This window comes from Ovis aries, chromosome 2, assembly GCF_016772045.2.
Source record: "Ovis aries strain OAR_USU_Benz2616 breed Rambouillet chromosome 2, ARS-UI_Ramb_v3.0, whole genome shotgun sequence".
Lineage (NCBI taxonomy): Eukaryota > Metazoa > Chordata > Mammalia > Artiodactyla > Bovidae > Ovis > Ovis aries.
The window spans coordinates 39072396-39087107 of NC_056055.1; the positions used below are offsets into that span (position 1 = coordinate 39072396).

The 14712-nt window shown below is 49.5% G+C and overlaps 1 protein-coding gene across 2 annotated transcripts in view; it reads right to left on the bottom strand.

Moving 5' to 3' along the window:
* Window positions 1-14712, bottom strand: part of DPYSL2 (dihydropyrimidinase like 2) — a 118473-nt gene that overhangs the window by 19492 nt on the left and 84269 nt on the right. For both annotated transcript variants that reach the window (XM_015093083.3, XM_004004167.5), the window contains exons 5-8: window positions 14244-14305; window positions 13200-13280; window positions 12155-12223; window positions 6037-6157 (exon numbers count right to left, since the gene is read on the bottom strand). In XM_015093083.3, the coding sequence (XP_014948569.2) occupies window positions 6037-6157; window positions 12155-12223; window positions 13200-13280; window positions 14244-14305 (333 nt within the window). The remainder of the gene's footprint in view (window positions 1-6036; window positions 6158-12154; window positions 12224-13199; window positions 13281-14243; window positions 14306-14712) is intronic.

The following is a 14712-nucleotide window of genomic DNA, read 5'->3' on the forward strand; positions in this document are numbered from 1 at the left end:
TTCAGTCCTGCCTTTGGAAACCTGAGGACCAGGAGGGGCCAGTTCCCGGAATGCATCCTTGCAAGTGTGAGCGCCCTTGACCTCAGCCTTCATCTCACTCCACAAAACACAACTTGGGTGTGGATGGGCGAGCTGCTGAAGGAGCTGAGGCCCATCCTGTCTACGCACAGGCCACACAGCTCGACACAAGGGAATGAACTCGGCCTTCGGCTTCTACAAAACCCAGAACCAGGTCAGAGTTTCAAGGCCATGGCTGACCAGATCTGCCTCCTTAGCCCGAGGCTGAGCCAGGACTCTTGGGCCAGGGCCAAGTGAAGATGGGGGACTTAAGAGAAAGAGAAAGGCATCTTTGCAGCTCACTCCTGCTTTGCCCTATTCAGGGATTCAGAAGTCCTTGGTGCTTTTGGGTTTTCTCGTCTTTAGTCCTCAAAGACAGGGCAGGAGTTACATCACCTCAGAGGAGGCCTCTACCTCTGCCCACACTGTACCTGAGACAACCACGGATGGACTTCTGGACCCCAGCCAGGCCACAGACACCACTGCACTGCATGCCGGAAATAATTACCACTAATAATAATAAACCACAAACTAGGCCTCACTGGCCTTTCTACACGCCTCCAAATACACTGCTGATGTTTTCTTGGCGGCAAGTTAGACCCTCATGCTTTTCTTCTCCGGGGAAAATCTAAACTGAAGGAGATGACCCCGGGCCAGCCTTTGGCAGGCTCCCTAGTATAGCCGGGAACAGGAGGGCTGGGGTGGTGTTTATTCACAACGGCCTGAGCGCATTCATGGAGAATAAAAGCAGGCTGGGGGTCAGAGATGTTTGACAGCTCCCGCCCGGATGGTTAGTCATTTCCCATGAACAAGAAGCAAGAGGAGGACAAATCCAGACAGAAACAATGGGAAAATGTATGTGTGTGCGTATTTCAAAACACAGCCTTAAAAGCACAGTGAAAAACTATATAAACACTGGGAATTCCCTGGTGATCCAGCGATTAGTGCTCCGCTCTTCCACTGCAGGGAACACAGGTTCCATCACTGGTCGTATAACTAAGATACCTCAAGCCACGCAGCCCAGCCAAAAACAAACAAACAAAAACCCCAAAATACAAAAAAAAAAAAACCCTACCCAAACATATACAAGCTCCAGGAGTTGGTGATGGACAGGGAAGCCTGGCATGCTCCAGTCCATGGGGTCGCAAAGAGTTGGACACGACTGTGCGACTGAACTGAACTGAAACATACACACACACCACTCTCTCTCTCTTCCCAGAGACTGCAGGCCAGAACTCAACACCCCAGCCCCTGTCCATGGATAACTCTGTACCAAGAGTACAGAGAGATTTTGGTACCCAGAGTAATTCTAAAGGAACAGAATCTTAAGTTTCCTGGATGGGTCCTGGGGTTTCTGGAATTGGTTCTCTAATCTGAGTTAAGGTACTAATAACTCCAGTAGTTATAAGAGCGCTGGCAGTGCACGGGATGATGAGGCAAAAGAAATGCACAAAATACCACATCAAGTGCTTAAAAGAGGCAGAGTTCTGGATGACTGTGTATTTGATCTTAGAACGTTTTTGTCAACCTGAGCATAACAGTATTAGCTGGTTGTTCCTAATTACACTGGACAAAGTAAGGAAAGACAAGGATGACTAAGGGATTCAAATTCCCAGCTCAAGGGTCCCAAAAATGAGCCAAAAGTTTCTACATCTACCCCAAAAGAGATCCTCATGTTCAGCAGCCTCAAAGCCAAGCCGACTGAAAACTGAACCCAGGGTCTCACCCTGCAAGTGGCTGAATTGAATTCCCAATTTGCAAGCACCTGCTATTGAGATGAGGGGATTGATGGGGGAGGAATTCTGCCTCCAGATGACTTCTCATTGCAACTTCAATGCTTTCCTGAATCTCCAACCAACCAGCCTACCTGCAGACTTGCTTGCCAGTGCGTACAATGCATGAACCAATTCTTTAAAATCTGTGTGTGTGTGTGTGTGTGTGTGAGAGAGAGAGAGAGAGAGTGAGAGAGTGAGAGAGAGGTCGGGGGGAGGGAGAGATTGGTTCTGTTTCTCCAGAGCCCTGCCTTACACAAATTTTGGTGAGATTCACTCACAGCCCAACCAACAGGGCACTTTCTGGGCTCAAGATTACTAGGCTGTGCATTAACTTAATACAAAGGATTCACCCCCAAGTTGGGATGGTCCTCGTAGAGCCCTTGACCATGTGCTTCTCATTACACCCCCGCCATTCCTACTGAACCTCAGGGCACAGGAAGTCTTGTCTCAAGTTTGGGTTGTGAACATTTCTGCGTCTCGGTTTGGGAGTGCGGGAGGGATGTGGCTCAGATGAGGTCAGTGGGTACTCCCCATGTGCCACCACTCACACACAGAAGGCATCGGCACCACGCTCAAGTCCACAAGTGGATAAAATGCAGTTGGAGGAAGTCTATTCAAGAGAAATCCCTACAATGGATTCTTCATGAAAAGAGAACCAGCCCAGAGTCTAGATCTAAGGGTTCTATTCCCTACAGGCTGGATGATCTGGGGCAAGACAGTCTATTTTCACATTTCGGTGTCCCTTCTGTGACATTAGCCTTTGAAACCGATCACGGTCTAAGTTCTTTGGAAGGGTGAAAATTGCCCTAGGTATTCTGGTGCTGGCTGTCTTCCTTCATTTCCTTGTTTGCAGACTGGGATCGGTGAGAAGCGGTCCTGCTGAATGACGCAGGATGAAGGAGGCAACACGCGCGACACTGGCTCTGTGGGAAGCCTGCGTGAGGTTGCGGCCGGTCGAGCAGCCCCTGAAAACAGTCCTCACTTAGGCTCCATCTTGGGCTTCCCTGGTGGCTCAGACAGTAAAGAACCCACTTGCAACGCAGGAGATCCAGGATCAATCCCTGGGTCGGGAAGATCCCCTGAAGGAGGGCATGGCAACCCACTCCAGTATTCTTGCCTGGAGAATCCCAAGGACAGAGGAGCCTGGTGAGCTACACGCCATGGGGCTGCAAAGAGTCAGACATGACTGAGCAACTAACACATGCTCACTCTTGAATCATCATAGTATCAGGTACAGTTATTATATAGTCCTTGTGTGCATCATCTCATTTAAGCATCATCCTTGCCTTAGGAGATTATCTCTGTTACTATCCTCCCCATTTAGATCGGAAAATGGGACCAAAAGATGGTAAGTTATCTGCCCAGCAGCACAAGCTAATGCCTAGTGGAGCTGGGAGTTGTCTCAGGACAGGATGCTGATCTCAGAGCACTAACGTTCAATGCAGCTTTATACTGATTTTCTTCTTGGTCACTGGGGAATCCTGGCTTCCACATTCTCCATGACTTTGCCGAGTGTCAGACTCCAGTTTCTACCCAGTTTGTTAAGGAGCTAACCACCAACAGATACCGAGGAGGTAGCCACAGCATCTTCCATATTAAAATAATCTCAAAACATGAAGGTGAGTCAGACACTAGCGGGGACCTTCATGGAAGACCAGATGAGGCCAGATCTGGCCTTCATGAGGCCAGATGCAGATGATCACAGCCCAATTCCACATTTCAGCAGCTCTGAGCTCCAGGTTACTCAGCTGCAGAGTAAATCAAGTATAGAAATTCCTGCCCCAGCGCCTCCCAAAGAGCCTACAAGCAGGCTAGGACTTCTCCTTCTTGCTAATTAATACCAGGATGCACCGGAAATTCCTTTCTGGCAGCTCAAGTTCATCTAAAGCAAAGGCTTTCAAGGTCTATGGGGCAAAAGCTGTTGAATGCGAGAGCCACCCTGGGAACCACAAGTAAGCACAGTTGAACTCACGCTGAAGGTTCTGAATGAAGAGACTGAAGTCCCTTCTTGGTGCTCAGACCCCAACACACAAGCAGGTTCCAGATCATAAGGAAAACACAGGAACATCCTGGGGCGCTGAGTCACAGAGTATCAGAGGGGGCCTGGACTCTCATAACACACTCCAGCTTCAAATGGAAGAGCTGAGACACAGAAAGGAGGAGCCGCAGCACTGCTGGCAGGGCGGGCCCCAAGCCCGGAGCTCTGCAGCCCCACAGCAGGACCAGGGCCACCTGCCCCAGACTGAGACTCTTCCATCTTGTAATTCTGACAAGTGAGAGTTGGAACTGGAAAACACGGCTGTAATGTTTAAATTCTGCTAAATTGAATGCTTAATTATATTGAAACTATATTAAAAATTTTGCTTAATTTTCTGTTTCTTATTTTCATTTGGGTATGGTATGGTTACTAACAAGCTGTGCCCAGCTTCCCCTTTTCAGACACAGTGCCAGCTGTCTCCCCTCTACATGGAAGCAGCAATACTGTGATTAGCGCTGGGTGCTGAGGCTGAATCCCACATTGCAAATGTGTGCCTGGGTGATAAAGGGCCCCGATGAGGGACAGTCACCAGCAGTAATCATCCACATCTCCTAGAAACACAATTCAAAGCTGATTCTAAGTAAGTGAATAGTGGTGGTGATGGTTTAATCACTAAGTCGTGTCTGACTCTTTGTAACCCCAGGGACTGTAGCCCACTAGGCTCCTCTGTCCATGGGATTTCCCAGGCAAGAATACTGGAGTGGGTTGCCATTTCCTTCTCCAGGGAATCTTCTCCACCCAGGGATCAAAACTGGGTCTCCTGTATTGCAGGTGGTCTCCTGCATTGCAGGCAGATACTTTATCAACTCAGCCACTAGAGAATGTTCCACTGCAAAGAGGCAGTTCCTTCTAGCTGCCAGGAGAGGGCAGGGTTCTGAAACACTAGTAAATGCAGCAACCATTTCATGCAGCGCCTGATGACCAAGACCCCAAGGGAGCTCCAGAGGACAGGGGCCAGGAATTCATTGCTGGGGCCATCTAGAAGCTATCAGCTCTTGGGACAAGCTGACTCAGTGGTCACTGAGCAATCTGTTCTAAGTCTTGCATCAACTCACCCACCAGTGAAAAAAAATCCTCCTGATCCATATGGATCACATCCCACTGAGATCCGAGAACAAATGAGAGGTGAGATGGCTCCCTTGCTAATGGAGGGAAAAAAGATACATGGAGACAGATAAAGAAATCAAAAAAGAATGAGAGAGACAGACAGAGAGACCAAGAAAGTAATGCAGAGACCAGGAGAAAGCCAGAAGAAAGTCAAGAGAGAGAGAGAAACGGAGACGGAGGTGGAGAAATGCAGACAATAGTCTTGGGAAATACAATGGAGGGAGAGAAGGAAGGAGGGAGAGAGGGAAGATCCTTCTATGATACTCTTGTCCAGATCCAACCAAGATCCACCTCAAGTCCACTAAACAGAATCAGTCTCCCTTTCTGTGTACTGAACTACACTCCCAAACAGAGACCACGGTGGTGTGATTACCCGAACTCCTAGCCAAGGTAGCTACCCTAGGGCCGTGTTGCATTCATAATGGATAAGGTGATCAGGGCACATCCCCTGGAACGGTACTTAGTAGATTAGTTTCCAAGAACCTTCGTGCTGGAAATAAGAGCTAGCCTCAGCCCAGAATATATCACCACCATCTACAGGGCGCCACTGGGGCACCAGGAGAACAGGATATGATGGTGGGGTGGGAGGAGGGAAGCCGGGGGGCGGGGCACAACCACGCCCCTACAAGCCTCTCTTACACATGCCAGCAGAAATCACTCCCTGCCACAGAGGGGAACTGCATTTTGCAATGGAAGGTTCCCCAGGATTCTGCCGCAGATAGAAACTGACGTCATCTGTGTATGTGCCTGGTTTATTTAGACGGCATCAAATTAAATCCAACTCTTCTACATAAGTGAGGGCAGGAGGCAAAGCGTGTGGCCCACCGACCCTGCGCTGTGCACAGCTCTAAATAGATACCAACACGGCTGCCTCCCCGGAACAGAGCGAGAAACAGGAGCTGCCTGCCGCACCCAGATGTAATTAGGTTAATGCTGCAAAGTGATGAGAGCACAGCGACCCACTTGGCAGGAGGAGCTGGAAAAGCAGTCCTTGCCCCCACCTACGACCCCTCCAGAACCTGCGCTTACATACACAGTGACACCGCGAGCAACACTTACCCTTTTTCCGGGCCTGGGCGATAACTTCCGCTGCGCTCTTGCTCATCACCTTGGTGATGTACAGGGGGCAGTTGGTCTGGTTGGCGATGGTGATGGAACGGTTCACGGCTTCAGCCTCGACCTGCAGAAGAGCATCCCAGTGTGAGAACTGTGTCTGTCAGTTCCCTGAGCTCATCTCTACCCTCCACCCACAGGGAGGGGATACAGTGAAGTAGAAACCAGTGCGTGCTCAGGGCTCTACCCCCACTGGCATCGAGGGCAAGGGCAGTGACTTGCTGAGCTGACCCTTGTGGATGGTTCTAGGTGTGATAAGCAGCCACCTGGAGTCTGTGAAGGAATGCAGTTTCTCATGAGTCTCAGGCCCTTCCCCCATATCCACAGGGTCAGTAGCTCTGGAGGTGGGACCCGGAAGGGTGGGTCTTACCAACTCTAGGTGATTTTTATGCTTGCTAATGTTTGAGAGCCACCATGCCTGGAAACTGATGGCTCCTAGTTTGGTGCGTTCACTCCAAGCATGTGGTCTCTCCAGTCAAGACATCCAATGATGGAATTTTTGTGCTGGGCTTCAGTCCCATGCTCACAAATGAAGCCAAACTCACCCAAGGAACAATGCGATCTCACAGCGCTCTGGGAACAGAGGCAGGCAGATCTGTGTAAACCAAAGGCCCCTCTGTATGGGCCAACCCATCATCACCAGCCAGACTGGTACACCCTTCCACATGAGATGGGAGGGCTGCTCTAACCAATAACCTGATTCTTTAAACCTGATGCTCAGTGAATGATATTCCAAAGACCTCAAGGGATGGGGCTTCCCTGGTGGCTCAGATGATAAAGAATCCGCCCACAATGCGGGAGACCTGGGTTCGATCCTCTGGACAAAGGATAGGCTACCCACTCCGATATTCTGGCCTGGAGAATTCCATGGACAGAAGAGCCGTGCAGGCTACAATCCATGGGATCACAAAGAGTCAGACCTGACTGAGCAACTTTCACTTTCACTTGTTCACTTTCAGTGAATGATATTCCAAAGACCCAAGAGATTACTGCTAAATACCTGATCAGGAAAGACGAGTTCTTAGGTCATTGTATCATACAGAGGAATCAGCAGTGTGTGCTGAGCATGGGCAGCTGAAGGAACAAATGCAATGAGACAGAGGACCTCAGGAAGCTTCTTGCTCCCTCCCAAATTCTGGCAAAAGGCTGACTTCCACTAACTCTTCCAGGCGAGGGGCTGGGTCTTCCTTTGCTTCCTCCAGGCAGTTCCCAGCAGGTGCTCAAAAATGTTCACTGATCAAGTAAGTTACTTCATTTCAGGTTAATGGTTAAAGCTAGGCTGGTTCCATAAAGAGCTGCCACTTTTCATAAGACATGACCAGCTCCAGACGGAATCATCTGAGCTAACCAGTCTCTATGGGAGTTCAGCCAAGAACTGAAGTTCTGCAAACTGCACTAACGGGTGATCTAATTTAATATAAGAGGACAGCATCCTTCATACTTGGTCTCTTGGGCCTCAACTATGTGAAGAGAGATGTCTGGAGACCCACAGGCAAACCAAACAGCCCTTGAAAAGCTCATTAAACATCCAAGTGTTTTTAATTCCTGGCATAGCTGAATGATCGCCCTCCCTTCTCCATGGCTCCAGTTACAACAGAAGGGCCTCTGGTCCGGGCAGCATAAAGGAGGGACGTCTTGCATCTCTGCAGTCACCTCAAAAAGTACACAGGGGATGTGCAAACAGGACTCCACTAGAATCTGCGTGCTTTCCAGGGGTGCAGGTGACTGCCTGAATTCACGGTCTCTACCCAAGACTCTTCTGAAAGCGAACAGAGGCGCTATTCATAACTGCCCGGGGCAATGGGTGTGGACCAGGACTGCCCCGGGTGAACCAGAACTCACAGTCAGGCTCATTAGGGAATAAATGGAGCAGAAGTGCCAGTTCCAGGGGGCCCTTACCCAAGAGGAGTGGTTTCTGTTAAGACTGGTTTGGTGGGAAAATCTGGGTCCCAAAGCCCTTCCTGGATTGTCTCATCTACTGTCAGGTGAGTTCTGACCCCTCCTCTTCCCCAGCTGGGCAGTAAGGTCAGGTCGTGGAGAGAAAAGGTCATGTAAACCCCACCTCTCCCAACTTTCACCCAGAACCATGGAAGGATTCATGCATACCCTTCTGCATGTACATATTATGACCCCATGGACTGTACCCACCAGGCTCCTCCGTCCATGGGATTCTTCAGGCAAGAATACTGGAGTGGGTTGCCATTTCCTTCTCCAGGGGATCTTCCCGACCCAGGGATAAAACCTAGCTCTCCTGCATTGCAGGCAGATTTTTTACCAACTGAGCTACAAGGGAAGCCCAGTACACGTGTATGCCTTTGCTAGAAAACATAAATTGTCTCATGCACACTGAAATCTGGCTTCAGTATTATGACAACAGTTATGTTTAAAAATAAAACTTTGTCTTTGTCTTTTTATAGAGCTGTCAGGGATTTAAGTGGTCACCTGAGCCATGCTTTCTGCTTTTAAAGACAAGCCATCCCATGTAATGACCGTACCCCAGTCATCCCATGCCAGTTAGGGGTTTTCCTTCTCCATCAAAAATTCTGTCACCTTCACCTCCGGGACCCCACTCTCCACCCAGACAACAGGCTGTGTGTGTGTGTGTGTGTGTGTGCGCGCGCGCGCGTGTGTGTGCATGCACACACTTGGTTTTGTTTTTTACTTTTGGCCACAGCATGGCTTGCAGGATCTCAGTTCCCCAACCTGTGACTGAACCTGGGCCACAGCAGTGAAAGCCCAGAATTCTAACCACTAGGCCAACAGGGAACTCCCCTGACACCAGTCTTACATCTCTTACTGGCTCAGAACCCCATCACATGTCACCCCATCTGCTTACTCTGCATCTCCCCCTTTCACCATCCCCCACCCCCCAGCTCATCCAAAATTCCCCTCACAAAGGACCACTTTCTTATCTATCTCAACATCCCCTACAGGCTGAGCACTGCCTCCATCATAATATGCTCTCGGGTACCGCTGATGGACAGGAGGTCTCTATTAATAGATTCCCACATCCCTATTTGTCTCCCTTTCAATCTTCTCTGCTGAAAACTGAGGGAAATCCTGCCAGCCGTCTCACTCGGTGAGTTGGAAAGAGCAGCAGAAAGAAGAGTATGTTTTGTGTGGTTCAAGTCAAGTTCAAGTTAACCATCAGGATGCTGTCAATGGATCATGAAACCAGGAAGGAATTATGTTATTAACTGTGTTTTTTGCACTGGCAGCATCTCCCTAACTTCATACTAAAGCTCAGTTTCCTCAATATGCAACCATGTTTTATTCTCTTTATTGCTTATGTACAGTATGTGAAAAATAAAAGTGTTAGTCGCTCAGTCGTGTCCGACTCTTTAAGACCCCATGGACTATATAGCCCGCCAGGCTCTTCTGTCCATAGAATTCTCCAGGCAAGAATACTGGAGAGAGTAGCCATTCCTTTCTCCAGGGGATCTTCCTGACCTGGTGATCGAAACTGTGTCTCCTGAACCGCAGGCCCAGCAATCAAACTTGGGTCTCCTTTACCATCTGAGTCACCTGGGAGGCCCTACGTACAATATAACACACTGTTGTTAACAGATCCCTACCAATAAACTGAAAAACCATCCCCAGGAGCCGAAGGAGAAGGTGCCAACTGGCACTTGGAGGCTCACACGGCTGTCCTAAGGATGCACCTGCTCAGGAGAAGCACCACACACTGTGCCTGGCCTTGAGTCAGTGCCTCTGAACCAGCTCAGCAGCACATGCCCCTGGAAAGCAGACAGTCCCAAAAGCAGCCTCTCGTGGGACCACAGGACCCCCCTCAAGGAGCCAGGACCTCCCCATATTGGAGTGCTGCTAGGGCTCCCAGCTCCCAAAGAAGGATTCTAGGGGTCCCAACACAGCAGCAGCTGCAAAAGAAATGTCCCATGCCTCAAGGTGGAAAAACAGGTGACGTCTGTGGTCATAATGGCAACCAGGCCCCCTCTTCTCTGATAGCTTTGGCCTGTTTAGTAAACTCAGGAGGAACTCGCTTTCTGATGGGGGTGTGCCAGGACCTGGGGAGGCAGTGCAGATGGTGGCAGAGGGAAGACAGAAAGCAAGCCCCCAGGAAGGCTCTGAAATGGAAACCAGCAGGCAGCTCTCACTAGGAGCCCTGGGCCACAGGAGGAAGACAACATCCTCTTCCCCTTCTCTCCTGGAGGGTTGGAACTGGAGGGGAGGGGCTCCCAGCCAGGCTCCCGGATGAAGGTTAAGAGTAAACATTCTAATGAAGCCCAGCCCCAGGAGTCACCACCTGGTTACACAGGCCACTGGCTTCCCACGGAGCTTGGGCTCCCGGCTGTGTGTGTGTGTGTGTGTGTGTGTGTGTGTGCGTGTGCGTATGTGTGCGTGTGTGTACACGGAGCGTGGTCAGGGGGGCAGGCAGGAACTGCACTTGCTAGCTCTCTGATGCTGAACTTCACACCCTTGTGATTTCTTTACACAAGAGACCCAGGTGACAAAGGCATCGCCTCCAGGCAGCACCACACACAGGCAAGCAGAATGGAACAGGTCCCCTGGACACAGCTGTCCTTCCATCTGAAGGAAACGTCCTGAGTCTCAGATGGTAATGAAGGTGCCCTGGTGTGCACGTATCTGTGTATGCAAATGTGTGTAACTATGTGTGCCTGTGACTCTGTGTGTCTGTGTATATGTGTGTGTATCTGTAATATGTGTGTCTCTGTGTCTGCGACTCTTGTTTCTGTGACTCTGTATGTGTCTATGTCTGTGTGTCTGTGTATGTATATAGATGTAACTGTGAGTGTCTGTGACCCTATGAGTCCCTGTATATATGTCTGCATGTCTGTGATGCTGTGTATGTGTGTGTGTGTGTGTGTGTGTATCTCTGTATGCGTCTGTGTATGTGTGCACATATGTGGTAAGAATGGCAGAACAAGGATATTAAGCCCTCAGTGTGTGCAAAACATTCGAAGTGATTTCCGCTTTTGCTTTTTCTGCCTCTTTCCTACAATCTTTCTCCTTTTTCAGCCTCATCCCTTCCCACAAAGCCTGGGGAAAAGCCTGATGAGACAAGGCACTTCTCACCCCAGGCAGCCTGTTGATGGCAACTTCAACACCACACGCTCAGAACCCATTTTCTTCTAGCGGGAGCAGAGCCCCTGCACCCACGGGTCCTAACCCAAGTGACCCCTCCCCAGTCTCAGTGGGGCTGTCCTAGCCATGAAATGCTGTGATTTGGGGGCCCTGGTCCCATCCATACCCCTCTGACCCAGCATCTTCCACCACCTATTTCTGGGAGGAAAAATCCTAATTTAAGTCATCATCCATGTGGCAATTTTATCTGCCTTCTCTGCCTGTCCCTTTTCCCAGGACAGTCTCTTCACTTCCATCAGACTCCCAAGCATCCTCTTTGCTCAGAGCCACCAGGAACTCCAAAGCCTGACCTTGAGCCTTTCCTTAAAGAGCTACCTCCTGAAAAGTACTGAGGCCACAGATTCTCATTCAGAAAAACAGACTCTTCTGTCATGTAAGATGTAAACCCTCCTTCTCACTCACAAGCTTCGCCATCCAAAGCAGTGCCTCCCAACCTCTGGGCCAGCAAGAATCCTGCTCTGAATTCTCCTCCCTCGACTGTGAAAGATTCGGTCTACCACACTCTGCTGATTGTGCTATACCCCATGTAGACTTATCATGGAAACACTTACAATCTCCCTTCTGTCTTCTAGATACTTATAAGAGCTTTTATGGCAGGATGTTGGAGGCCCTGGGTTATGAACCACAAAACCCCTATTGCTGGATGCTAATAAAACCTGTTTGTGTTTGTCTACCCAAGGAAGGGCTTGGAGAATTAGAGACAGAAAGAGGAGTCTTTAGGTTAAACAAGCCACACTGCTTTACTCCACAGCACATTCTAACACTTCACTTTGCCTGTGCAGACAGTTCTCAGCGGCGGACTGGGACATCTCCAGGGACCAAAATTAGCATCCAAGGGAAAAAACCCACATTCTCAACAGGCAGGAAGTGGGCGCTTTGTGGCTCCGGCAGCGCCCGCCCCAGAACACGGATTCATCCCCTCCATTCAGCAGGCACTCACCTCCTCAGGCCGGCTCAGCACATGTCCCTCAGGGCCCGTGATGCCCAGATCCAGGATCCTCTGCTGCTCCTGCAATGTTTAAAGAAAACCAGGCTGTCAACCCAGTCAATCTGAAAGGAAATCAACTCTGAATATTCACTGGAAGGACAGATGCTGAAGCTGAAGCTCCAGTACGCTGGCCACCTGATATGAAGAGTCAACTTCATTAAAAAAGACCCTGATGCTGGGAAAGATTGAAGGCAGGAGGAGAAGAAGATGACAGACGATGAGAAGGTTGGATGTCATCACCAACTCCATGGACAGCAAACTCTGAGAGATGGTGAAGAACAGGGAAGCCTGGCACGCTGCAGTCCATGGGGTCACAAATAGCTGGACACGAACTGGACAACAACAAGGCTGTCAGGGGGAACTGGATCCCAGACAAGCCTGATTGCCAAGATCTGGGTAAAACTCACTCGATGAAATATCAAAATGGAACTGCTGGGACTTTCCTGGCGGTTCAGTGGTTACTACTCCACACTTCCAATTCAGGGAGTACGGGTTCGATTCCTGATCAGGGAACTAAGATCCCACATGCTATGCAGCCTGACCAAAAATTAAACTAAAGTGGCACTTTTGACCCTCATCCCAAGACCCCACGAAGAGAGGGCTTGGTACCCCATCCCCGGTCCTGCCTGAGTTATGACAGATCAGTTACAGCCTCGCCAACAGTACAGCTGTCCCCTAGGATGCTAAAAGCCAACGTATCCCCAGTCCTGGGCTACGGTGTGACATGTCTATACGTGGGTGTCCACATCCAGCTCCCTGCAGGCAGCCACATCACAGCGCTGAGAGAAAGGACTTCTCTATGGAAAGGCTGTTTGTCCTGAGAACACATCAAGGGGTGCGCATCTCCAACCTTCATGCTATCATAAGACTGTTCCCACGGTCCCCCCGGGTCACTCTGCTTGTCCCCCTGGAGGTGAGCTACGGCAGCCAGTCTACTCCCTCGAGACTGCCTCTCGCCCAGTGGGTCACATGGCGGTGACACCGCGGAAGCACGCACCTCTGCGATGATGTCGCCGTTTTCCGCGTGGACCTGGGCAATCGCTCCAATATCCCGGATCACGCTCAGGACTTCATAGATCTGAGAGAGGGAGGGTGTGGGATCAGAGACAGGGAACTCAGTGTTCCTGGTCACAAGTACCACCGCCTCCCTGACAGCCACCAGGACTAGCACCAGGACCCCTCGATGCTTCTATGAAGGCCAGCTTTTCTGACGTGCCTGAGGGCAGTGTTTCTGGTCACATGTAGCAGAGAAGGACCTCTTAGTAATTAACAGATAATCAACAGAGGCAGTGTAACCTCCAGGGCTTAGACGAGGAGAAGCTGGTGGGTGACACCGGCTCTGCACCAGGTTTGCTGAGAGGGGTCTGAGAACCCCTCTCAGTTATACTGTCCCAGGCAGGTGGCTGATTCCAGAACCTAGGAACACCAGCCCTGGGGGGCCACGGCATGGGCTTCATACCATCCCCTGAAGGGAGTGACATCAGGGACTTCATCCACCAACCATTTCCCGTGAGCATACACTGGAGGTGGCTGTGAAGACAGCAGCAGTCCATGCTGGGTTAATTTTTGTGTGTGTTGTCAGGGAGTGCTCCCATTGCGTTCTTTTACATGTAGCTGTCCAGTTTTCCCAGCACCACTTATTGAAGAGACTGTCTTTTCTCCACTGTATATTCTTGCCTCCTTTGCCATAGATTGGCTGATCATAGGTGCATGGGTTTATCTCTGGGCTTTCTATCTTGCTCCATTGATCTCTATTTCTGTTTTTGTGCCAGTACCATACTGCCAGGTGTAAAACAGATAGCTAGTGGGAAGCTGCAATAGAGCACAGGAAGTTCAGCTCAGTGCTCTGTGATGACCTAGAGGGGTGGGATGGAGGTCCAAGAGAGAGGGGATATATGTGTACATACAGCTGATGCATTTGGTTATATAGCAGAAACTAACGCAACATTATAAAGCAATTATATACAAAAAAAAAAAAAAAAAGACAACAGCATTGGCCCAAATATACCAAATGCCAGAAAGAAAAGGCAGCTTTTCTTACCTGGGAATCCGTGAGCTGGAAGCGATCTTTGAAAGCCATGTACACGAGGAAGGAATTCACCCCTAGAGGACAGACAAAACAGAGGTGGAGACATGACTCACAGATAAACCAAATAATCTGGATGGGAATAAGGAAGTTATAATATGTATATGTGTGCGGAGAGAGAAACTCAGAAAGAGGAAGAAAGGAAGAGATAAAGGCAGAGACCAAAAGATAAAGCAAATATATGTGATAAAATACAAGCAACTGGCAAATCTGGTACTAGGGTGCATAAGGGTTCTTTTTAATATTTTTATGGTTTTCTCTTAATTTAAAACTATATCAAACTTTTAAATTGCCAGTATTTGTACACCCATTTTCAGAGCAGCATTGTTCAAAAGAGCCGAAAGGTAAAAGAAAAATAAATGTCCACGGATGAAGGACTAAACAAAATGTCCATCCATACAATGGAATATTATTCAGCCTCAAA